The sequence below is a fragment of the Neolamprologus multifasciatus genome, chromosome 23, assembly GCF_963576455.1.
Source record: "Neolamprologus multifasciatus chromosome 23, fNeoMul1.2, whole genome shotgun sequence".
NCBI lineage: Eukaryota > Metazoa > Chordata > Actinopteri > Cichliformes > Cichlidae > Neolamprologus > Neolamprologus multifasciatus.
The window spans coordinates 1,845,848-1,872,583 of NC_140460.1; the positions used below are offsets into that span (position 1 = coordinate 1,845,848).

Consider the following 26,736-nt stretch of genomic DNA (forward strand, 5'->3'; position numbering starts at 1 on the left):
TTATTTACACCTTTTATTCAAGTGTATGTAATAGCCCGCGTGGAAAATAAATAATGTCTTTATTGTGTTGATTTACATGTTTAAATTTCAAATACAGGTGTCTACGTTTAAATAACCTCTTGAAATCTGAAGAATATATGAAAAGGTATACTGTTATACGTGTATTGACTTCAGATGTTTGAGCCGTATTTTTTTTAATAAAGGAAATATATCCGTTTAATATTGATGAGTACATCGACTATATCATCTTAGTCATATGTTAATTAAACTTGGTAATCACATTCTTTTAAAAGTGGGGAAAAACTGCTAAACTTTTTAGTTTTTCTACATGTCCCCTCCGGCGGTGTAGGTGCGGGTGCAGGGGAACTGTTGGGACCAGGTTGGAGGTGGGGAGGTGGAGGATCACGCTGACAGTGGATAGTGGATCCAGGCGAACCCCCCGCCTTGTGCAACACACATCTTCTATTCTGCGGTAAAGATGGCGGCGTCAGAGGGGGCGCGCAGCGGCCGCACAACGGCAAAACGATTCTAACTAGCTTCAATTTGACCGAATATAGCCAACCGGGTGTCTTTTATTACTACTCGGATGCCACCCGGAGCAAGGAATTAGAGGCAGTCGCTGTCACACGCCGGGGTTGGGATTTTATTGTTAAAGGCAGGGTGGGTGGGTTTCACTGATAGCAGCTAACGTTAGCTAACGGGCTAGCTAGGCGAGCTAACGCGGGCTAGTTTTACTTTAGCCCACTGAAAGAACGGCGGGGAAGGGATTGAGGAAGAGTATTCGGGCCAGGCCGCTCCAGCTTTGGGGGAATGTGAACCAGACGCGCGCAGGGGGGTTTGCTTGCTTCGTCCTCACGCCAAACTACCGGGATGGGACAGCAGGTTGGCCGAGTCGGTGAGGGTACATCGACCGGGCTCCAGCCACCACAGCCCCACGCGCCCCAACCACACCAAGGGAAGGGGAACCGGGGGAGCGGCGTCGGGAGGAGACCCCGGGAACCCGGCAGTAGCACCGGGACACCGCCAGGCAGGACAGCTCCAGTCAATGTGCCCGATCCAGGCATCAATATATTCACGCAGCATTCAGGTAAAGAGAAATCAGTACTTGTCAACCTACAAGCGGAGATAAAATTTAATTTGGATTTTTTTTCTTTTCTGCTGATTCGCTAATCGACTCCATGCTATCTGACAACGACGCGTTAGCGGAAATAGCCATGCCATCCAACATTAGCTTTCCATGCCTCATCCATTTTACTGTGTGTTAATTTCGCTATTGTTTGTGTATGCACACAGAAGCCAGTTATTTACTGAATAGTGGTAACAAGATTGCCGTGATTTCACACCAAGTCATCACTTTGTTGGGGCGTATGAATGTGATGCATGTCACCAAATGATCCGAAAAGAGGTGTACTGTTCCTAAAGAGAGGAAGAGTCTTCTGTGCTCGCTTCAAGGGGTCATACCCAGAGGTTAACTTGTTTCCTCCAAGGCCCCTCTATGTGATACCCGGTTTGGAAACACTGATTCTTGCCTCCAGTGGTTGACTAACAATTCCACTCCATTAACTCACAATAGAAACCACCTCAGGCTCACATTACAGCACCTAGTGGGTTTCACATGCTCGCTTCTATCCTCTGTCTACTGTTACCACACGCTCAGCAAGATGACTGCTCAGATTGATCTAATGGGAAACGTGTCAATTATTTAAGTGACCTTCTGTGATTATATGTTGACACCGAGGAAACATCAAGGTTTAAGGCTATTCCTTTCTTGTTATACTGTTTTTGTCATGTCTGTCCTCAAGATCAGATAATACATAAGGTAACTCATGATTTAAAAAAAAAAAAAGAAGATGTGGGTTTGGGCCCCACAAAAAACAGAGGAGGTGCTACCCGTGTTTCAGCTTCAAAGCAGTGTATTCAAGTTGATATCTGCTTGCAGATCTTTAGTATCTTCCTCTTTTGAGTCACAGAGAGTTGGCGTGCCTTCTTCCTCAAAGCCCTCTCAGCTGGTTGCTTAATGAGACTTCTGGGGTTATAAGTAATGGAGGCTATAGCATATCCATTAGGCTTGCATGATGTCATATTTATTATAATGTATTTTATTCGCAAAGAGTTTCTCCTAATCGTTTGCTCACACATCTTGATTGAACACTCTGAGCGTAAACTCGGTCAAAAGTTTGATGTGTACATGCTGCTGTCTTGGTTTCTCATTCGTTTGTGCCCTTGAATGAATGTTTACGTCACACATGCTGCATATATGTAAAACTGCTGGCATAACTCGCCTAGTTTTTTCCACTGATGTCTCAGACCAAACACCCTCCCATCACTGCAGTGAGCAAGGACACATGGAAGGTGCAACCTTTTGGGAATGGAAAGCATTTTTAGTTCCTGGCTCTCACATCTTAAAAGTAACAGTCCTCAGCTTGAAGTGCATACACAGACAGGCGGACCCACTAAGTGCAACACCGCTCACTGTCGGCACTGTTCTGTTTTCTCCAGTGTCGGGCCAGGAGTAGCCTTTTTATAGCATCCAGGATGCAGTCACACAGCCACTCTGCAGAGAGACTGCTACTCTTCAAAGCACACAATAATAGAACAAAGACTCTTAAGTGAGGAAGCTTGGAACTGTGCTCTCAGTCTTTCACTGAATATAAAACTGCCTCTTTGCTGGTAGTCTATTCATGCGATAATGATACAGCATTATCTTACATTTTAAAGGAAGCTCTTTTGATTATTAGGAAGTAATATCTCATTGTTTAGGCTAAAACACAAGTGGTTGCTAGTTTGTTAATAGCATTAGCAAATCCAATATATTTGCACTTTAAAAGCTGAAATTTGTGTCACTGTTGCAGTTTTAGTATGACCAAAAGCAACTTGTTGTTTTTGCATAATGTTTTGTGAGGTATGGAAGCTCCTTCAGTTCATATTGTTTATCATTATTTTGTGAGAAAACAAATACATTTTAAGTCAATTATATAGTTTGAGATTGCTTATCTGTCCACTTGGATGTCAAAGTTGAGATGCGTTTGATTGATCCTATGTGGGAAAATTCCGGTTCCATTGCAACAAAATTAAATGTTAATATATTGTGTGAGTCAACCAAGTAGGTGAGGTTTTGCTTTTTTGCAAAATTGCTCTTTGATGTACAGTAATGTGCAAAAAACTTGAGTCAGGCTTAATTTATTTATATTTCGTTTCCAAGCAGCCAGATGTTCTTGTCATTTATGGGTTTTTTTGTTTTTGTTTTAAGTGTTGTTGAGCAATAGTGCTCCGGGCCTTCTGAAGGTTTTTTCCTTCAGAACTTTTCTTTGGAAGTTGGCTGCCTTGTCACTCATATTCAGTACAGTCCTAAGAATTTAGAGAGAGAGGTTTTTGTTTGTAAAGCTGCTTAACACTGTCCTATGTGTCATTCAGGAATACGAGGTGCCTAACTCATAGGTACACATAAGAAATAACTTGTTCTTTAATAAAGAACCAATTTTAAATTGCATGTTTTGGCAGCCTGTTGTAAAAACAACCCCGTTTCTGTAGTTGAGTCTATGAAAAATGCCAATGATAAAACAGTTTGACAGACATAAAATTGCATTTTTGCACCGACAAGGTGATTCCTAAAGAACTGTTGGGATATCTTAACATGGTGTGGTGGTGGGGGGTGGGGGTTACAGTCAGTACTGCAGGGTGTATCAAAACCCATCTAGAAAGCATCTGGCTGGTAAGACCTTCATTATTTAGCATAACATTGTACTCAAACACACTGCCAGTGCAATAAAAGCACACCTGGTTAGAAAAACACACTATCAGGAAACACTATCAGTCATGGATTGGCCTCCTCAGAGCGCAGACCACAACATTACTGAAGCATTGTGGGATTTTACAAAGAACTGAACAAAAGTGAGCCAGCATTCAAAGAATAGGTTTGAATATCCTTCAAGAAGCCAGCAAAACTATTCCTGAAAGCTGCTTAAAGTAATTACAGGAACGCTTGCATAACAGACTTCAAGTTGTGTTGAAGAATAAATGTAGTCCTATGAAATACTGACTCTTAAGGTTGTTGGAACTGTATAAAATCTGTTTTTTGGCATATATCACATTTCCATGTATATTTGTAGGTTTCAATAAACCAGTGTATCCGCTTTGCCATTTTCATAGGATAATGTAAAAATGGCAGGTGTAAGATTTTTTGCACAGTACTGTAATGTTTATGTATGGCTTGCCAGTCACACCAGCAGGACTCATGGTGGGTAGTAACATGGTGTGCTATCTCCTACAGCGTGGAGACCACAAGAGAGGGCATCTGAAAGTTTACTGACTGACCTACACACCCCTATAGAAGTCTGATTAGCCTAGCAGCAGACACATTAGCCAAACAGCCAACATCTATACAGGATATACTCCAGAGGAATGTGTGTTTACCCTCAGTTCCCAGATTGGAAGTTTGTTCTCCATCGCTTTGTTGTTGTACTCCAACACAACAGCCTCAGCATCAGTTCCAGTCGGTGCACGTCGACTAAGAGTGTCAGCAGTCATTGCACTCCTGAGATATGTATTTAAGTGTCGAACAGCTGAAGGAGCGCTTAGCACTGTTAGTGGATATGGGCAGATGTCATAAACGTAGGCCTCCATAGTTCAAGGTCTACAGCATAATGTTAGCAGTACTAACTTATGCAGATTCTCAAAAAGTCTTAAATCTTTAGGATGTTTTCAGTATTCAAAAATGTCTAAAATGACACGTTTGGTGATTTCTCAGCTGCTTATTTGCTTGCTAACGCACAAAAAGGACAAAAACAAAAACTCCAACGGTGCCAGGGCGGCAATTCAGCATCACAAAGTTTGACCAGGCAGTGACCGTGTATCCACTGACATTAACCCCAATTATCAGCTTTAATATGTATTTCCATCACAGCACTAGTGAGAGTATGCAGCCCAAAACATCTTAAACACAACCGTTTAAAAATCCTAAAATACAGATTTTTATTTTTTTAACTAATTGAAAAAAGTTTTTTAAATGTATTCATACTGGTTACACATCTGTGGGATTATGGCTGTTGACACCACTGAAAGCTACAAGTTGCATTAATCCTGCTTCTACATAACAAACGTTATACTTTATAACAGACTAGCATACTTCTTGGGTTTAATGATGCCTTCTTGAGATGTAATTGAAAGGTGCCAGTCTATGAGGAATGCATGTTTGTCTGCTGAACTCATGCTTCTGTGTTGCTGCCTGTCTTTCTCGTGTCAGAGGGTATTACACGAGCACACGCTTTCTAGAGTTTTTATCAGTATGCCACATTTGTCGTTTTAGGGTGACAAATGCTGCCGGGGCTGTTGGTGTAAATTGGCTGTCGATATGCTTGGCTCAAGGACTCTGTTTTCGCTCTGAGACATCTGTAAATTGCAGCTTTGGGCAGGCTTTCTCTTTAGTGAATTTAAAAAAAGGTGACTCTGCCCCCTGCTGAAGGTTTCCTCAGTTCAATTCTAATGTGGCATCATTGTCTACAAATAAAACCCTGGGAGAAAGACAAGCCGGCTTTAAAAACGCTAAGCTGAACGAGGACAAACGAGGAGCAGACTGCCTCTGTGCTGATGCAAAGAAAGCTGGTCAAACAGTCGCCTCTCAGGGTTATTGGTTCAGTTGCAGTATTGGTGAATCAGTGGCTGCAACATATTGATGGTCTCCCTCTTCAGCACTGTCAGGAGTTCAGAGATGTCACGTCTGCAGTGGGTTCATCTGATACACTGCAGTGAGGGGAGTGTCCTGTGCTCTTGTAGAAGAGCGAATGTGCTGATAAACTGTGAATGGAATTTCTGATTCAAGGTTGTGCTGCAGTTTGTCACCCTTCACAACACCTTTATATAAGATAACCTACATTTAAAGGTGTAAAGAAACCCACAGTCCTTCTGAAAGGTTTATAAATTCAACAAAATAACAGTCTGATCTATTTTTACTCTAAACAGATCAGAGAAACTGGGACAGATCAGTAGATTGGATTTTTTTTCTCTTAAACTGTAGTACTGATGATGCACATGGAGCCAGCTCTATCTACAATACAGTACTGGTAAATCTGCCCAGAGGAGATGTGAGATTTCTGGATCCAGGATTCAAGGACGTAAGCTGATTTGCATCACGGGTGAAATTAGATTAGAGGCAGATCTGCTTTTCTGTGGACCCTATGTGCTAAAACTCACAACAACCAGGATAAGTCTTGCAGCAGCCAGTGAAGTATCCTCAGTGGCTATGGGGAGGATTTGAATTCCCTTTCTGAGATAATATCTTGGAGTAAAGATAATATGTTGATAGAAGAAGTCCTAATGACTCCCATTAACCACTAGGAGGAGCCATGACCACACCTCCTCTGGGTGAGAAATTTGGGTAAAACCGATGAGTCTGATTGTATTAAGTGCAATACAGTGGCTGCTGCACAGAAGCAAAGTCTTTCTGTGCAGATAATTTTAACACTGATAAATATGACTTATGCCTGAAGATTACATGCACCGTTGTGCACTCTCATAATGGTTGTTTGTTAAATAATTTATGTTGGTCTGTGCTTTCCTCATGCCAAAGCTGCTCTGTACTGCAAACGACTGAAACCTCTCGGTCAAGCAGACCGATAATTTGCTCCTAGCCCAAACTTGTGCTGAATCCTGGATGTGGAGACAGGTCTCGATCCCAAATCGGTCTAAGAAGAGTAAAATGTCTGTTAAATGTTAGTGCTTTACGATGAGCAAATGTTACCATGCAGGAAAGAATTCAGTTAACTGAGTGTCAGCTATGGCATTTGATAAAACAGAAGAAATAACAAAGTAGAGATTAAGAAAGAGCTGCCTTTTCCCCCAAAGTTTTTGGTTTGCTTTCTCTTCAACTCCCAGTTGCAGCCTTAAGCCTTTGCATCTGCTACCAGTTGGTGTTGTAGTTCCCAAAACCGCAATCCTAGTTTTTATTCCTTGGCCTCAACTCTCTGTGGCTTTTATCATTAAAGGGTGAGGATTAATCAGAACAGCGAGTGATTGGCTGTGCAGATGGTAAAGTCATCTCCCTCATCTGTCAGCTTAAAAACACCAAATGTTTTAAACTTTGTAGGACGATCTAACCAAATTGTTGAAGTGGCTCCCAGTGAAATCAGTTTTCACTGTTAAACTGCAATGGTGTAGCACTGGATATGGGTTACGAGCCAAACCCCTTAAGCGCTGATTCGCTTAGTCCTCTGCTGCTGGCATTATCATCGCTTCTTAGAATGAGCCCCCTACTGCTGGCATTATCGTTGCTGCTTATCTTCTCAGCTGCAGGCTGGAGACTTGGCTAGAAATACACACTTGCACATGCTTACTGTAGGCAGTTGCACTCTTGTATTTATGTGCTCGTACACTCTTTCGTCCTTTCCATCCTTGCTAGTGAAGGTGTAATGTGGTGAAGCTCTTACTGTGGATTATGAGGTGCGTCCTGCTCTTTAAGCATCGTTGCCCACCAGCTGACCAGTCTGTGTGCCTCATGGCACTGCTGTACTCCAACATCCTGTGTGATACATTTGATTACTCTAAGAGTTCAGAAGTGCAAGAGGTTTTGTAAACATTGCTTTCAGAGGTTTGATCTGTTAAGGATTGTAGGCTTAATTTTATATAATTATACTGCAGTAAATAATATTAAATACATAATTAGATTATGTTTAAACCAAGTAGAGAAACAGTCTAATCAAGCAGTAAGCTGACAGGGCATATACATTCAATTTAAACGCTCTAGTGGGTCAGTTTTGCAGCCAGGGGCATTTCCACTATATTGTGAATATGCATATAATGTGATATCCCCCCCTCCCCCTTTTTTTGGCTCCAGTTGCTTCTTTAAAATGACTCAGGGTAAAGCAGATTAAACCCACACCCTAGCACAGCTTAACCACACCATACACCGATTAGCCGTTCAGACATGAAGATTAGTCACCGGGTCCTTTTGTAAACACTCGCTGCAAAAACTGAAGACAAACACAGCGACGGTAGCGAGGAGAGTGTACCCTTAGGCTCTGGACAGTTCTGTCCTGGTGGTCACACCTCTTTACCTGTAGGACGCTGTCAAAATAAACACCTTGGTCTGAAGTTTTGTTGTTTTGTTCATCTGCATATGTAAGAAATTTATATTTTAATCCCTGCAGTCTGAGGGATTATTTTGTGTGTAATAATATGTATTTATTTTAGTGTAATGAGCATCGATTGGTGACGACTGGTCAGTTTAGCATCATATGGACCTCTTCTTCCCTGCTGTCACATTACAGTAGCAATTAGCGCTCATACTGGGGTGACTGTAGCTCAGGCGTGAGAGCATCTACTGATCAGAAGGTTGGTGGTTCGATTCCTGGCTTCCCCTAGTCTGTGTGCCAATCCTCCTTGGGCAAGATACTGACCCCAAATTGCTCCCCGATGTGTGAATGTTAGCTAGAAAGCACTTAGAAAAATGTGCTTGTGCGAATGGGTGAATGCACAAGTTGCATAAAGCGCTTTGAGTGCTCAGAAGACTAGAAAAGCGCTATATAAGAACCGGTCCATTTACCATTTACAACTCATTATTAACCCATAACGCGAGAGACTGGTCGAGACATCAATTAAGGCTCCATTCCTGAATGATCCAACTTAGGCCTGTCCTGATGTTCCACTCCCTTATTGGTGTGTTTGATGTAGCCATGGCGCTCTACATGGGCATGTAATGGATGAATAGACGAGAGGCGCTTCCAACAGGGGCCTGTAAGTGCATGTGTTAGTGTTTACTCAGAGGGGTTTGCAACACCGTTGAGGGTGATGTAACTCTTCCGGTAATCCCAAGAATTAGCTGTATGCATAAGAGCATAGATGCATCATGTATGTGATTGTTAGGTATATATGTCAGCAATGGAGTCATAGCTGATGGACTGAGCAACTGTTTCAGCAAGCAGAAGCTCCATGTTTCCATTTTATCAATTTCAAGTGCAAGGGCATTTCAGGGAATTCATTCCTGAGCCAACACACACACACACACACACACACACACACGTGATAAGTCATTAATGAGGCTATTGTCCTTTGTCTTGTCCGCATGAACAGCAACTGATTCTCTCCCATTTCTGTGGATTCTGTTGACTGTTCCACAAAGTACAGATGGATTTCTCATAGTGTTGTTGATGTCTCAAAAACAGATTAATTTACTTACAATGTTTGCCTTTTCTTTTCTTTTAGATTTTTTTTTTTTTTTTTTTGGGGGGGGGGGGGGGGGTTCAAAAGCAGGAGAGACTGGTCGAGACATCAATTAAGGCTCCATTCCTGAATGATCCATCTCGCTTTAGTCACACTGTACTAGGGAGCTGACATGTTTATTATCTGAGTTTCTCACCTGAATGGTAATGTCAAGAAAAATTCAGCTTAGCAGTGCACATCTGAGACAATTCGAGTGTTCTAAATTTTGCTTAAAACTCGTACAATTAAACAGCATCAGACATGTTGTGGATTTCCTATTTGATCCAGATGTTTCAAGGTAGACATCGTAATGTGCTGTACAGACTGTAAAGCCACATGTCCAGGACATTTGTGAAAGGCTTTTTCTTGACTTCAAACTCTCCATGAATGTCTTAGATGGTCTCCTCTAATTCTGAAAAACATCATAAATTCTTGAGAGATTTATGAGGTAGAATTATGAAGAACTGGATAATCGTCATTGAATATGAAAGGATAATTGGTGGTGCCAGGTTATAGCATGCATTTCAGCCCCCAGGTCTGTCATTTCCAGGATTATGGAGTGAATACAGTGAAGGATCTGATCAGGCTTGTCAGGCTCACATAACTTCTTGTGTAAGCGGGTCTCATCCGCAGTATTGTATGAGGGTTTTGTTCGCACTTCCGGCATTCAGCCAGCCGTTTATCTTCACACCGTCGTCACTCTGTGCTTTGCAGAGTTATTCCTGGATGTCATGCTGCCATGTTTTGTTTTGCAGCAGCTGAAAATACCACCTGACCTCACTGGTCACAGGCTTAAGATACAATCAGCATTGTTTTTGATTAGGGTGTGCAGAAGATATTACTGTGTTGTTTACTACTCCCCACAAGGTGCTTGGCTGGTAAAGTGACCTCTATAGACACTTGTAGGCGCAAACATTCAAACAGCTGTTGAGACATCCAGGGGAAGGGTGTCATCGCTGATATGTGAGTATGTGTGCTCCTGGTACAAGGGTCACCTCTGTCGCAGCTGTCTTGGGCGTGCAGGCTTGGTATACCCCACAGACACAAACACCCGCTCTCCAGCATTCAGCACAAAGCCATAGTTTCTTCAGTGCGCACATGTGTTGGACATCACAGCAGACGCGCTCGCTGAGGCACCCGGACGGGCACACGACGTACCCCGCGCTGGCCAACTGCTCGCTCAGTCAAACATTTCAGCATACGAGGCCAAGAGCATTTTGCCCGACTGAAGCATTTCATCATTTAATGTGATCGGGTTGAGGCCTTGGAATAATTAGTGATGGAGTTTCTTTCTCTTGTAACTAGATTTGAGATTTCTCAGATTGAGACCTTTTGACAAATGGCATTGTTTCCCCTTTTCATTCAGACATTCCTGGGAAGCGCAATCTGATACATAGATATGTAAGAGGAGCAGCTCTGACAGTTGGCTTAGCCTGACTACAGCAGTTGCAGCCATGATCGTTTATGCACATGCATCAGAAGAAAAGTGTGGGTCAATAGGACCTCTCCCCCCTAGAGGAACAAGACCGGCCATCTGCTGTTGGCCACAGCTCTCACACACTCCCCAAGCACACATGGACACGTCCTTCCTCACTGCCATATACCCTGCCCTACCCCCAAACCTCTGTATATGCATGGCCCCCAACCACATGTCTTTTTTGCGCTCTCTCTCTCTGCCGCTTTTTGCCGTCTTTCAGAGTGGGTTCAGGCTCCAAACATCAGTCATGGGTGTCTGTGTTCTCCAGATGGACTCATGGCCACATCAAAGCTAGTGGGTAGATTTCAGCAGGAGGCTGGTATTCACTACGGTAATAACAGAAGTCGGGGTGGCTTAAGTCAAAGACTACATCGGTAAATAATTTGGCTGGAGATGCCTTTGTGTCTCTCTCTCGCTCTCCGATTGCTGTGTGTACAATCTTCGTACTCCACAGTGAAGGCGATGACTTGGAGAACTGGCCTGAGCTCCTCAGTCTCCATTGTCTGAGACACAGTTGGATGTTTTTTTTAAAAACAGTTTGGAGTCACAGTGAACGAAGGGAAACTGCGTTTTTGTGGATACTGAGGCTTTTTGCCATCCAACACAAAGCAGAAGATGTACTGGGAACTGTGGCTGAGTCAGGTCACAGCTAGTGCTGCGTTGCAGTGCATGCTGGTCCGGAACAAAGGTGGGCAAGTGTTGAATATAGATACTGGAAAGAATAGACAATATACAGCTGCATTGTTTGAGGCAAGATTTCGGTTGTTTACAGCCTTTGCTATGAAAGCAGAGAGCTTTTCCCATGTAGACTGAGTACCTGCCAAATTATGAAGGCTGAGAATGGGGAAAAGATCATTTCTTGATGAATTTCTGCCAGCTTTGTGTGTCTGATTAAAACATAATTGCCACTCAGTGTTTTAGTTTTTCATCAGAACCTAGTCTACCAAAAGAATTGTGAACGTCTGGGCCGTCTGTGATTGTTCTCCCATTTGCTGGTGTTAGAGTTCAGTTTTACAGCCAATATCATGTTTTTTATTCTAAGTTTTGTGTTTGTAGCATGACAGCAGTTGTGTTTTTGTTAGCTTTGCAGACTGCTGATATTAGAAATAAAGAGCAAATCTGCTACTCGTAGGAATTTATAATTGTTGCATCAGACGCATCAAGCAAGAATTTAGATGGTCTCTTAGAAACTTGAGTCCCTTTTAGTACTTCCTGTCTAATGAGGTTGACTGGGATCTTCCAAGAATCATGATGCTATGGTGATGATTGGACAGTAGACGGTGCGTGTTGTGTCATCTTGAACATAACCTGCATGTCTGTGGTCTCAGCGGCAGTGCTGTTGCATGGCAGGATGGTCTGTTTCAGTAAGTAGTTCAAAACAACCTTTAAGTACCAACACTGAGTCGGTTCAAACGATGACAGGACAGTGAGAGACTTTAGTGACGCTGATCCCAGAGGAGGAAATCTGCTATGAATCAGCTAGTTCCTTTGTTAAACATTTGCCTGTACATGTATGTGGTAGCGAGAGGTGACATCATGTGTTGTATCACTTCCATTTATTCTGCTGCCATCATTTTGGGGGTTTGTACTGTTTTGTTTATAAACATAAATCAGTAGTGAAATCCTATACGTTTGGAAACTACAGCCTCCAGAATAAACTCATCTGACTCTGAATATGACTGAGATGTTAGGCTTATTGCTTTCAGTTACAATCTGTGCATGTTTGAGAAAGCAATGTGAAAACCAAATTGGTTGCTTTTCTCACTGATTAAAATGTAAAATAACATTCTGCAAGCATATTACATGGATTAGGCGTTGTTCTTATTTAACAAGCACATTGTATATGTTTAAAGATGAAATATACAGTCGGGGATTACTCGATCACTTTTGCCACACGACTTTCTCTTTATGGCAAAAACATGCATGTAGCAGCTTCTGTTTGTTTTCAGTTTCTTGTACTGATGTGACTTTTCTTTATCCCGCTTCCCTTCATTCCCAATCCTCTCCCACTCTTTAACCAGCTGTCCAGACATGCAGCAATGTTGGGAGCAGCTGTGGAGCGTGTACGTGTTAGCTACGCATGTATTCTGTGCGTGTGTGTGTGTGTGTGTCATTCAGCCCTTCTTTATGTGCTTTCCCCTCCCTTTAGTTTAATAGCTCCTCCTCTTTTTTTCCCCCTAAATACAAATGCAAAGACACTCCCATCTCAGATTGTACCTGGCCCACAGCAGGCCTGTTTGTGTAGAGATAAGTGAGTTAAGGAGAGTTGGCCGAGTGAAGTGATGCTTCTGAGGTGCCTGCAAGCAAGCAGCAGTTTTGAAGATGAGTGGGCTGCTTTGAGTGGCCATAAACTCCGCACAGGTTTCAGACTGGGGACTCGACCTCGAAAGACAGGTAGACGGGCAGCAGGATGGGGTCTTAGGATTATGGAAAAACCTTAGGATTTATGGGTCGCAATAAATGCTGCTGTGCTGCTTTTTGTGTCCAGTTTCTGTCAAAGACGATTGTAAGCTGGCAAAATTCGTTGAAGGTGTCAGCCAGCAGTGGAGTTGTGATCTTGTTGTTCACCTGTGTGAATCAAATCTCTCTGATAATCATAGTAATGTGATGTCTTTTCTTTTGCTTGTCCTTTCTTACCAGAAGCTCTGACAGAGGCGGTGCGCTGGAGCTCCAAGGAGAACCTTCTGGGCGCGACCGAGAGCGACCCTAACCTCTTTGTTGCACTTTATGACTTTGTTGCTAGTGGAGACAACACACTCAGCATCACCAAAGGTAAACCCAAGTCTGAATTTGGAGGGGGAAAAATTGAATAACCTCTTTAGATGGTTCATACTTTCTTACAAACTCTCTCACAAAAACTTCATTCTTTCTGTGCATCATCGCTAAACATTGTTGTCTGGTTACAACTGAGCGCTTGAGATGTTTTTCCACATTGATCATTATACCCACACCTTTCTAAACAGCACATGTTGCAACAGAGTGCAGGGATCAAGTTAGCACCACCTGGAAAGGTGTCGTCCAGTTATTCCAAAGGAATGTTCTGTGTCAACAGAGCTTATCTCATGACATCATCAATAGCCTGATCCTCAGACACATGACCAGCTGAGGTTTTATGGGCTATAGTTTCCACACTGAATAATACCTGAAACACCAGTGATGCTCATGCTTTGCCATAATTACAAATATCTTATTCGCTCTGCCTCTTAATGCACACACTCTTTTAGTCCAGACCTCTTTTCTCTCATTCAGCAGCACTTAACCACTCATCCAGTTCTCCCCTGGGCAATAAGCTTAAAATATCCTCGTAATATTTCTCAGACATCCAGGCTTCTGTCACCATCCAGTCTAATGTGTTTAATGTGGCAGCGCGTTAATTATCCATCGTTTTAAGACTTCCATGGCAGCTGCCTGGGATGGAAATGATGTTTAGACCCTGACTCATGGAGTAAATCTGAGATTCCTGCCCACATGCATGCACATGTGCGCTCCCAGGCTCCACTTCTCTCTTGCTATCTGTCCCACTCTTTGCTCTGTTGCATGCAAAACACCCAGCGGGCCTTTAATGTTGCGTTAATATGAAATCGGCTTGACTGTAATAATAACAGGTGGACGAGCACAGCAGGCGGACGCCGGTCACAGAAGGGGTCTTAACAGGCCATGTCTGGGGCTAATCATTGTCTCTTCTCTGCGCCAGACCTGACTCGGCTAGGCCAGACCAAAGCCCTGCTTCAGGCACATGTGGCTCCCAGTGTGAGGCAGCAAGACAGTCAGTGTTTCCACTCCCACAAAACCTAGGGGCACACAAGGCAGACACAGAGGAGACCAGTGGATTGGTGGACTGGATATGGATAACCATCTTTGTTTAATGTAGTTCTCCTGTTTGCTAGTACACTGTTTAGTTTTACGAGCTAGCCCTGCAGCACTGGTTAGTTGAACGTTATATGGCTCTAACAGCACTCACTGCAGCTATTTTAGTTAAGTGTTTATTGGACTGTAGTGCTTAATATGAACAGCCTATTACAGAATCATTATATCTAACTAATGATAGCCCAACACTATGTTCAATCAACTGTGTTTAAAAGTGACAGCAGCAGTGCAGGAGGCAGCAGGGTCGTCTTGCAGTGATGTTCCTGTTTTGCCAAAGCAGAGTCAGAAGAGTCTGTGTATTTCTATCCTGCACGCTGTGATAGAAGATAAGCTTTGCAAAATCTTGTTTGTGCGTTTTATAAACTTCTGTCCACTTTCATCTGCTTCTCCATTCGACCTCCTGCTTCCAATTTTGCACCAGCAAAGCCCCTCGCTTTATTTTAATGCCCCCTACAGACCAACACAGTCCGTCATGATGAAAGATGCTGAAAGGTTAAAGGATTAGTGAGTAAACTTGGCGTTTTAGTGGAGGGTGAGTGTAAAAGATGGATAGCCTTAATATCTTCTTCCTTTTATTTTCTTCTACAATCACACCTAACCTACATCTACCCTCTTTTTTTCCACACTAAGCTATTTTCTTTTCCTAAACCTCGTTCCCACTGGCAAGTCTGATCACCGCTCCTTTCAGTGTTTTGTTTTGCCTCCCTGTTAAAGTATCCAGCACATCTCCGCTCCCTCTCTCGCGCTGACGTCAGAGGCAGACAGATAGAGACAACACACCAAGTCAGTACAGGCCTTGTTTTGCCCGGCCCTCCGTGACAGATATGATGTGCACCCAACCCTTTTATTGTTCCATCGCTTTTGATGTAATTTCACTGAGGGGCGAGTCATGCCCATGAAACCTCTTTTTTCTGTTTGACCTGTTATCCAAGTCTTACAGCAATGTAGTGACTATTTGAACTAGTTGTCTTTCATGTTGTGTAACAAAACAGACAACAAATCAATTAAAACAGGATTGTCTACATACCGATCGGCACCTTTTAATATGTTTGCACAACCCTTAAGCGCCTTGAGGCGACATTTGTTGTGATTTGGCGCTATATAAATAAAATTGAATTGAATTGAATTGAACCCACTCGTTCTGTGTTCAGGTGAGAAGCTGCGTGTGCTGGGCTACAACCAGAATGGAGAGTGGAGTGAAGTGAGGTCTAAAAATGGTCAGGGATGGGTTCCCTCCAACTACATCACGCCGGTCAACAGCCTGGAGAAGCATAGCTGGTACCACGGGCCCGTTTCCCGCAGCGCTGCAGAGTATCTGCTCTCATCACTTATCAATGGCAGTTTTCTGGTGCGAGAAAGCGAGAGCAGCCCCGGACAGCTGTCCATATCTCTGCGCTATGAGGGCAGAGTGTACCACTACCGGATCAACACGGCCACGGATGGAAAGGTAGAAGGATTGGGTTTAAATGATTAAACGGGCTCACTAGAGTGATGTTTTCTGGACAGACTGTTCATAATCTTGACTTTTTGACTTCATGCTTCCTCCCCATCAGGTGTACGTAACATCCGAAAGCCGATTCGCCACTCTGGCCGAGCTGGTCCATCACCACTCCACTGTACCTGATGGTCTGGTCACCACGCTGCACTACCCTGCACCCAAATGTAACAAGCCTACAGTGTACGGTGTGTCACCCATCCATGATAAGTGGGAGATGGAGCGCACAGACATCACCATGAAGCACAAGCTGGGAGGAGGCCAGTATGGGGAGGTGTATGTCGGAGTGTGGAAAAAGTACAACCTCACTGTGGCTGTCAAAACACTAAAGGTGCGTGGAGTTATTTCTACATGTTGATTATTTGTTTATCTGAGATTGCAGCTGTAAAGTGTCACATTTTCATATTTGCAGCTGTGAATTATAGGGCCCAAAAAATGATCACAGATCACCACCTGCAGGTGGACAGTGGTATTACACGTGATTAAGCCTATTGTTGCTGCACCATTTCTGTCCAACCCACTGATTTTAACAAAAATGTTTTCTTTTGTTTCTATTTGTGCAATGACAGGAAGACACCATGGAAGTAGAGGAGTTTTTGAAAGAGGCAGCAGTTATGAAAGAGGTCAAACACCCAAACCTCGTCCAGCTGCTGGGTCAGTATTATGAATGCTGCTAAACCTTTTTTCCGTGCCTTTTTAAAACATACTTGTTCACGTTTCCTTCAGTATTTATTTTAAACCAGTCTGTCCCCCACAGGTGTGTGTACGTTAGAGCCTCCATTCTACATTGTGACCGAGTATATGCCACATGGCAACCTACTGGACTACTTGAGAGAGTGTGAACGCGATGAGGTGAATGCTGTTGCGCTGCTATACATGGCAACGCAGATCTCCTCTGCCATGGAGTATCTGGAGAAAAAGAACTTTATACACAGGTGTGTTTATGCTGCTTCTTTTACGTGTATAATATTTCACTTGTCTTTTTCTAAACGTCCAATTTCGTTGTTTTCTTTACCTCTCAGGGATCTCGCAGCAAGGAACTGCCTGGTCGGTGAAAATCACGTCGTGAAGGTTGCCGATTTCGGCCTGAGCCGGTTGATGACCGGTGACACCTACACCGCCCACGCTGGGGCCAAGTTCCCCATCAAATGGACCGCACCGGAGAGCCTCGCCTACAACACCTTCTCCATCAAGTCTGATGTCTGGGGTGAGCAGTGCAGCTTTTCCAGCATCGTTTTGCCGTCTCGAATTAATTTTCAGCGTGCTCATCTTTGATCCTCTGAACTCGTTTCTCCGACAGCTTTTGGAGTGCTACTTTGGGAAATTGCCACTTATGGCATGTCTCCCTACCCGGGTATCGATTTGTCTCAGGTCTACGATCTCTTGGAGAAAGGCTATCGCATGGAGCAACCTGAGGGATGCCCGCCCAAAGTTTATGAACTGATGAGGGCATGTGAGTGCACGTTTTTTTACCTGCCTGTTGCTGCACCACATTTCAGAGACACGCAGGAAGTGCTTGTCTGTACATGTTTGAATGAAGTGAAACAGTAATTATGTGTAAATTTGCATAGCGTCTTTCAAGAAATACAAAAGAGTATAAATAAACCAAAGTAAACAAAGATTGACGGCGATTTAAAGTCGCATGCTATTGTCTCATTGCTTTCATGTATAAAACCTTTCTCGTCTTTGTGTTTGTGTCATGCTGTTAGGCTGGCAGTGGAGCCCGTTGGATCGACCTTCGTTTGCAGAGATCCACCAAGCCTTCGAAACGATGTTTCACGGCTCGAGCATTTCTGAAGGTACAGGAACGTGCAGCTTATGACATGTAGCCTCTAAACCTGCCTTCACTGTGACTCTGAAATACATGCAAACTGGGTCTTATTTAGCCTTTAGTAACACAGCTTTAGGTAATACAGTTAAATATGTGAGAGTAGAGAAAGAACAAGTGAACATGTACAAACAGGAGTTTAACAAACTGTGGGATCTTTTTGTCACTCTCCTATATTCAGGTTTAATTGGTCAGTAAACGAGCAGCGTGTACTCTGTTGGGTTAGAGTAGTAAATGCCTCTCAGCTGAATGCTTTTTTTCTTCTTTGCACATTGCAGAGGTGGCAGAGGAGCTCTGCAAGACAGCATCCTCTGATCACAGCGGACCGCTGCAGTCTTTCAGTCATGACATGCCCCTGTTGCCTTCCAAATCTCGCCCACTCCACAAGCACACAGAAAACAAGGAAAACATCGAGGGTGGACTGGACGGCCGCACCGACCACTGCACGCACGGTCACTCAGGTACAGCCAGCCGTGCCCGTGTCACTACCAACCAGTCGGGTGCCTCACTTTATGATTCTGCAGGTACGTCGGAGGACGCAGATTCAGAGAGTCAGCTGCAGCGACGTCGGGCCCGCCGCCTCAAAAGAATGGCTGTCATTTTCCTCGACAGCTGATCGATCACCATCTGACATCTGTCATTCATTTGGCCGACCAGCAGCAAAAGCATGCATGCATTCATTGGTCAGCATATTTATGTCTAACTGCCTCATCAATTTTTCATAAGCACTTACTTTTTAAGTATGTTTTTTTTAATCACCCATGAAGCTTGCACACACTAAATAGGCATAAAACCCCCACAAACCAATAAATATTCAACAATGAAATAATAAAAGGAATCCAGAATGAGTGCGCTCTGTACACGGGGGTTAAAATGACGTTCTCGTCTCTCACGATCACAGACAACGTCTCGTTTTTAGTCTGTTATCCTCAGACTGTTGTGAGCGCTTTTGTCCTGCCTGAGATTTACCAGCATTACAGCCTCACTCTGCAAGTTTCCTGTACAGCTGTATTTTTTAATTGCATTAAAATCGAATGTTTTCAGCATCCTCAAGTAAAAAGACACCAGCACTCAAACTCCTCTAATACAATAACCTGTCTTTATGTTCAAATAAATAATTGCATCTTCACTGTGACACAGTCATCATCTGATTAACATAAGCTTTTGTTTATTTTCTCTCTTGGTCTATTTGTGCGATTAATATTATTCCTCCAATTAATACTTGATGATACATCAATACTTAACTGTTCACTCACTAATATTAAATGTACATAACATTGTATCTTATTTTAAGTTATTACTTATTTATTTGCTTTATGTTGGGTTTTTGTGTGTTTGTCTCGTGTGTAAAATGGTTTGTTAACCCTTCGCCTGCGTGTACCTTTCTTCACCTCCTTATGTGACTGACAGTTTTGTCCTGACGTGGTCGTACTTCACTAAAACAAGGTGTGAATAAATATTTTGGTTCACTGAAATAAAAATCATTTCCATGTGCTGGGGGGAGAGCGTTGATGCCTCTGTTTACTAGGGGTGCAACGATACACAAAATTCACGGTTCGGTTCGATACCTTGGTGTCACAGTTCAATATTTTTTCGATACAAAAAAATGTTCATGCCTTTTTAATTTGTCATTTATTAAAATTATAAATATATATTTTAACTCAAAAGTACAGTTTTTAAATTTAATGTTGCTGAAACAACAAAGTAATAAAATAAATCTATCTGATGGAGAAATCACTCATCTTTGGAAAAGAGAGTTTATTACAGAGAAATGTCTCTTTCCAAAATAAAAGCTATACTATACGCTTCTTCTGGGCTATATTCTCAGCAGCATATTAAACATATCAGGTCCCCATAAGGAGAATCATGTGCTAACGGCTATCTAAATGACTCGGCTAAAGTTTGTAGCATGCGTGCTTGTTGTTTTTGTCTGCTTCCACTTGTCTTTGCACTAGGATGATGTCGGAGTAAATGTGCAGTCATATTCGTTGTGTTCCCACTAGTGCTGTCAGCGTTAATCTGAAATGACGTTAACGCCACAACACGGCAAATCTCCGTTAACGAGCTACCACGGATCGCCCCGTGCGTGGGGCTGGACGGCGTCAACACGTTAACGAGCTAACTGCGCTAACGCACTAGTTCCCACCAATGTAATTGAGCATTGCTGGCACATCCAACATACTGTTTTACTTTAGTCCATGACGCACTTACCTTCAGGGTCATACGTCACATGAAGACCAAAATAGTTCCAAACGCCAGATCTGAATGAGGGTGGGGGAGGTTCAATTTGCCATGTTGCAACGAGCTTAGCTTCTGTCTGCTAGCTTGCGCTGCGCTCAGTGAATCTGCGTTCGACTACTCCGCCTAGGCTGCACTGTCGAGCGCAGATCCACTGAGCGCTCAACACAGACAGCATCGTCAGAAGGAAAGTTGATAAAATAAATTTAAAATTTTGTATTGTTCGATACATATGCGTACCGAACCGAAAGCACTGTATCGAATGGTTCAATATCAATAAGAGTATCGTTGCACCCCTACTGTTTACCTGTGTCTGTTAACTAATACAGGAACTAAGTGGAGCAACCACAGGAAGTTAAGTGTAAATGAACTGAAAGAAAACCAAATATGCTTCTATAATAAGTCTTTAGGGCTTTGGTCCATGAACTTGTGTATTGACCAATAAAGAAAGAAGTGTCAATGAGTTTTTGTTGCACAATAAACAGCAAAACTAAAATCCACTTAAACCCCATTTTGGGTCATCACTGGTATCGTGAAAGTGCCCATAAGGAAATAATCGGTGCACAAACATTGAATGAACATCTCGAATCTCAGCATTTCCTCTTTCTGTTTTATTTTTAAATGTATATGATATTCCTAAAGATAAGGAACTGTGTGTCTGAAGTTTATTGCTTTCCTATCTGCTGCTTCACATCACAGGTTTTCTAAATGTAATGAAAAAGCGTTTGCAGCTTCCTCTTTCATTCGTTTCACTTCATCTGCTAGTTTGGTGAAACTGCCTGGCGTTCTGTGCCGATTTAAAGGTCAGCAGAAGTGTAACACAATTGCAGCTTCCTCTTTGAGCGTAGTGACACAGCAGCTTTCCGTGTTAGAGAAGTTGTGCAGTTTCTGTTGTTCAGTCCCTGAGTGTGTTCATTGTCTTTTAAAACAGCAGCTTGTGAATCGTTGAATTACTGTGTGCTTTTCCCTGACTGGCAGGGGCTCAAAAACAAGTCTGTTCACCTTCTTCGTATGCTTCAACTCAGATTGTGAATCCCAAAGGAGGAGATACAGGATGAGGGAACAGATCTTATTACAGCAGCATCAGCTGCCTGACATGAGTGACATTGATGTATAGATGAGCAAGCCAAAAAGCAGTTATTCATTATGTCTCTTTTAAGCTATTAAGCAAGCTTTTAACAGATATTTGTGCTCCTGAGTTCAGTCGGTCTGTTGTATGATTGTGATTCCTCCTCTTTTCTTTCCAGGTTGGGCGTCATCTTTGCTCGGAGGGGACGGCCGATCAGGCAGCTCCCCAGCCCTCCCCAGAAAGCAACAGTCAAGAGATAAATCCCCCAGCAGCCTTTTAGAGGATGCACAGGATGTGGGCACATTTACACGAGACCGCAAGACTGGCTTCTTTAGCTCCTTTATCAAAAAGAAATCTTCCTCCTCTTCCTCGTCACAGTCTTCTCAGCACCAACAGAACCTTCCGATGCCACCCAAGAGAAGCAGTTCCTTCCGGGAGATGGAGACGCAACCTCACAAAAAGTACGAGCCTACACCCGATTTCAGCGCTCCTCCTCCCCTGCCCCAGTCAGACAGTTTAGGGGGCTTTTCAGCGTCTCCTTCCCACTCACATGGGGAACCTATCCAGGCACAGTCTCGCTGCTGCGGGGCAGCTTTTGGACAGAAACCCTCTGGGGGAGGCTTTGGTTCACAGGTGACAAGTGGTAGCAGTTGGAGTGGGCTGGCTGGCTTTTTTACCCCTAGACTCATTAAAAAGACCCTGGGGCTACGGACAGGAAAGACATGCTCCGCAGACGAGGGTGCAAATATAGTTGGTGGGCCTAAACCTTTCCCTAGGTCCAATTCTACCTCCTCAATGTCAGCTGGGCTGCCTGATTTGGAGCGCATGGCTCTGACGTTACCCAGGAACCGCAGTGCTAAACCGCCTCTGGAGAGGACTGCCTCGACAACCTCTCAGCCGGAGAACGGGGCTGCACGAGCGTCAGAAACTCTGCTGAGGAGGATGGATGAGGGGACTGCACAGATCAGGGAAAGGCCCAAAGCCAAGCTACTTCCCCGGGGCACTGCTGTAGGGGTGAGGGCACCGGGGGTTGGGGGGGAAGTTGGGGATTCGGACAGCCTGTCCCGAGTCAGGGAGGGTAGAGAGGAGAGCGGAGGACTGGACAGGCAGCAGAGTTGGACATCTCCCTCCAAGTCCTCTGGCTTGAGCATGTCATCAGCTGCAGCAGGTGGGCCGACTCACAACCACAAAGTCCCAGTGCTGATCTCTCCCACACTGAAGCACAGCCCAGGTGATGTGCACCTGGTCGGGCTAGACTCTCAGGGGAACCGCTTTAAACTGCTGTCTGAGCACCAAGCAGACCGAGACAAGCCACGCCTCGTCAAACCCAAGTGTGCGCCGCCGCCTCCCCCTACTCTGCGCAGCCTGCAACACTCCTACAGCGGCGACGGAGAAGAGCAAGTCGGAGGAATGCCCGTGGAAGTAAATGGGGACACATTAAAAGGTCAAAGGTCAGGGCGAATGTCAGGAGGAATGATGACAGGCAGACCATCAGTGCCACCACCGCAAGTGCCTCCAGCTTCTTCCTTTTCTTCTTCTTGCTCTGCCACCACAAACACAACGCCCACTAAAATGGCCAATGGGGCGACCACCACTGCCCCCTCGCACACAGCGCCGTCTGCTGGTTCCAAAGTGGCACTGCGGCGAACTAGGCAGCAAGCGGAGAGGGCGCCCTTGGAGCGGGTTAGCCGCGAGGCCTTGCTGGACTGCGCGGAATGCCTGAGCAGCGCGCTCCACGCCAGCTCCGAAAGCCCCTCCAGCAGCCAGGTTCTGGACGCTGGCCATCAGCTGCTAGACTACTGCTCAGGTTACGTGGACTGCATCCCTCAGATGAGGAACAAATTTGCCTTTCGAGAGGCAGTGGGGAAGCTGGAGCTCAGCCTGCAGGAACTGAGAGCCTCGTCGTCAGGAAGTGGGGGGTTGGGTGGCGTGGGGTCCAACACTGTACTGGATAACCTGCACAGCTGTATTAAAGAGATTAGTGACGTAGTGCAGAGGTAGCCACCGTGACACCACAAATCTTCACCTCTAACTACCCAACAGATCGCTTTGATTCCTTTTTTATGTTTCAGGTTCTGTTGACAGCTTTCTGGGGACAGATCGAGACGCACCTCTGCAGTACCTCACCATCACTACAAGAAATAACTTTTTTTTTTTTTAATTGTTTACAAATCAGTTTGATAAAATGCCAGTGTGGACACTAATTTTCCTCTAACCTGTACATATTGAGAAATCTACCAAACTAAATTCAAGTCGCACCATGAAACGTTTCACCACAACTTGTTACGTGGCCTTGACGTAAAGGCGTCTTTGCTGCCTGAATGTCGAGTGTATCAGCTGTGTGTAGCCAGCCAACGGAGTAGGTAAAGCTCACTCTGCTTCCGCTCAATTTAAACTCAAGAATTGTTTTACAAATATGTAAGTGTACCGTTGTCCTCTGTGTCTGGAGAAACAAGTGATCGTGAGCCATTTTTGGAAACTACATTCATGTGAACTCCTTCGAGGTACGAGGGGTGGTGGGGGGGGGGTGTTCTCATAGGCCAGTTGGACAAGTGTAAAAAGGTTATAAATAACACCCACACCTGCTTTTCCCCTCGTGTGGGGTTAAAGTCTGGTTGCTTTTCTGTTTTGTTTTGTTTTTTCAATAGTAACCGTGAAATTTCCACATGTCCACCTGATTCTAATAAAAGTTTTAGCGATTGCCTACAAAAGTAAACGTGTGCATTTCACAGATGTTCCCCACAGCACTGACACATAACGAACGAACACAGAATTTGTCTTTGCTTCAGTGACTGATGTTCACACCTTAACGTAGTGCCACAAAAGTGGGGAATCTCCCCAGCCCCTTAAACATTTCATTATTCGTGTCCAGTTATCCTCGCACGCTGCTTCGTTGTTTTGTACGATGGAGCTGAAACACGTGGAGTGAGGAAAGAGAGCACAGGGTAGCACACGAGCAGGTGAACTGGGACAGTGTTTTTATAAGTGTCCTTGCGAGTGTGGACAGTGCTGGAGTCCCTGTAGCCTTGTCATGGCCTCAGTGCCTCATTCTTCAGTGTAAGAACGCTGCGAAATGCAGAGACCTACTTTACACTAATCACACAGTACTGATCTCTCAACTAACTGCAGTATGTCTTCAGCACATGAGCAATTTGTACATTATTTGGTTCACAGAAAAATGCTTTTTAGAATGTCTATGTATGAACTTGAATTTTAAATTATTGTTGTTTGGGGTTTTTTTTAAAGCACAGACCTATTTTAAAAGAAAAGCTATGTAAATATTTGACGTATTTCATATCCAGGAATCAAAAGATTTATCTGTGGTCACAGCATAAAAAACAATGTTTCTGACTGAAGAGATGTATTTCAAGGCCCATCCACCCAGATCTGATTATCTGCTTTATGAATGTATTCTTCTGTTCTCAACCTGGTTGAATGTTCAACTGCGTGTCTCTTTAATCTCTTAAGGTGCCATATTCTTTTTTCCATTTAACTTACTGGCCCATACTTTATTTTGATCGCACTAAATAATAAGTCCAGAGATATCTGCTCTGTTTTTTGAGCACAAGCAGAATTGTGTACAGCACATACACAACTATTATTTTCCTTTTTGTTTGTTTACTTGCTTCGGTTCTCATATTTATGTACACTGGATACGGTCTCGATCTCATTGGTTCATTGACACATGCTCTGTACATGTAAAATTGTAAACACTGCTGCAAGTCCGTAACACTTTTAATGCCTTTCGATGGCATGTCATTTTTTTTTTTTGTGGTGCATTTCATCCTTTAATTTTTCTTCTTATTGTGCGTCAGTAAAATTGCCCTTTTTTGCCAAACAGGATGCTTTTAGACGAGCTGATTTTTGTGCATTTAAAATAACATGAAATGAAAAAATGTCACCTTTCTTCACATTCTTGGTGCCTTTTTGTGAAACAACTTGTCCACTGCGAGGACTCACAGAATGTTCAAGTCCCTCATTAAAACTCATGCGTATGTTTCAGTTTCAACGACATTGTTATAATCCTGTCACTGCACTGTCGGTTTCTGTCATTTGGAGGTTAACAGCCCGATGCCAACATGTGCTTTTTGGCCATATTAGATATTTGCCAGTTGGTGTCAACATTTGTAATAAATGCATTAAAATCTAGAAGAGATGGGAGAAACACCCTTCAACCACGTTATGAATGTTGATATTCTATATCTTGTCCACTAGAGGGAGCTCTGCGAATTTCATGTTGGCAACACAGCATAAATAAATACATAAACAGATTACCCCAATAAATGCTAGGGAAATATTTTTAGTTCTGTGTGACTGAAAGAAAAATATTGGATCAACAATTGTATCAGTCGGACTCTATTTGGAAAATCTGTAACTAATGGGCTTTATTTGTGGCTGTTAGCGCTGTCAGTGCTGTTAGCGCTGTTAGTGCTATTAGCGCTGTTAGTCCGGTCACACAAATCTGCCTGATCTGATCACACTTCAGTCTAAAACCTTTAGAACTGACTAGCACCAGATTGGCCTTAGTTTCTCTTTACTTTGTGTGATACGCCTTTTTAGATGGTGAAAGAAAAAAATCCTGAAATCACGCATTTCTTTTCCAAACAGTTTTATTTATTTTTATTTTTTAAGGATTTAATCGTTGATTGTCAGCGAACTGATTTCGTACCAACTCACAAGCCTGATCTCAAGACCAATGCTGTTTAATATTTAAGCCTGACCACAACATTTTCGCTCATTCTCAGTCCTTTACATTGACTTTATTTATGTTTTTTGACTGCATTGATCCTGTAGATGTTTATTTTGTCTTCTCGTGTCTCCCTGTTGTGGAGTACAGCTCTGAAGAACGTGCGTACGTATCAATATACCAAAGGCCGCGTCTTCAGTTGTATGAGTGCAATGTAAAATCAACACACAGACACACCGTAATGAAATATGTGAAACTGAACAGGGATGAAAAATGGCAGATGTTAACATTAACTTTTTTATTGTACAAAATATATATTTTGTGTTTTGTTTTTTGTTTTTTATTTAAAGCTCACATTATATTACTGTGAAGTTTTGCTTATCAGTGTTAAGCCTATTGTAAATAATAAAGATATTGATGAATATTGTTTGGTTTGTGGTTTATTTGCAGTAAATTTCAAGTGGAGCAGACGATGTTAGCCAAGTGTTGCTAATATGAGGGCCGTTTGTTATTTGGGGTTTTCTCTTTTTTATCTTAGGGGACTGACTTGATTTGAATTAAATAATTCTGTGATAAATATGCTCAAAAGGTTAAAGGAACACTTAAAATGACACATTGGATACAGATCAATAAAATATTCAAGTTGAAAATCTTTACTGTCAAGCAGCAGGTCCTGTCTCTATCAACTCTCTTGTACACCGTCCTTTGGTTTGGATGGTTGACTCCAGGTATATAAACTCATCGAGCTTCACTACCTCTACTCTTTTCATGTTTATCGTTCAGCCTTTCTCCCTCTCATTCACACACATCTTCTATCTCACTCACACTGACTTTATTCTCTCTTCTCTCCAGAGCTTGCCTCCACCTCTCTAGGCTCGCTGCC

At 43.3% G+C, this 26,736-nt stretch overlaps 1 protein-coding gene across 4 annotated transcripts; it reads left to right on the plus strand.

Moving 5' to 3' along the window:
- Positions 1–359: 359 nt before the first annotated feature.
- abl2 (c-abl oncogene 2, non-receptor tyrosine kinase) lies at positions 360–26,277 on the plus strand. Of its 4 annotated transcripts, none has more exons than XM_085151272.1 (11): positions 360–1,087; positions 13,310–13,441; positions 15,688–15,983; positions 16,090–16,362; positions 16,601–16,685; positions 16,789–16,966; positions 17,054–17,238; positions 17,332–17,484; positions 17,741–17,830; positions 18,138–18,320; positions 21,345–26,277. In XM_085151272.1, exons 1-11 carry the CDS (start codon positions 871–873, stop codon positions 23,165–23,167), a joined length of 3,615 nt encoding a protein of 1,204 aa, XP_085007398.1. In that variant the 5' UTR covers positions 360–870; the 3' UTR covers positions 23,168–26,277. The 4 variants fall into 4 exon arrangements, with proteins under 4 accessions (XP_085007398.1, XP_085007399.1, XP_085007400.1 ...); XM_085151273.1 differs by having other exon boundaries at positions 13,313–13,441; XM_085151274.1 differs by lacking the exon at positions 360–1,087 and adding an exon at positions 9,306–13,063.
- Positions 26,278–26,736: the final 459 nt, after the last annotated feature.

Bases quoted from the DNA above. Each gene is read 5' to 3' on its own strand.
- abl2 (XM_085151272.1), top strand. From the start codon at position 871: ATGGGACAGCAGGTTGGCCGAGTCGGTGAGGGTACATCGACCGGGCTC. The intron at 16,686-16,788 runs GTCAGTATTATG...TGTCCCCCACAG, and splicing joins AAACCTCGTCCAGCTGCTGG to GTGTGTGTACGTTAGAGCCT. The intron at 16,967-17,053 runs GTGTGTTTATGC...TTTACCTCTCAG, and splicing joins AAAAAGAACTTTATACACAG to GGATCTCGCAGCAAGGAACT.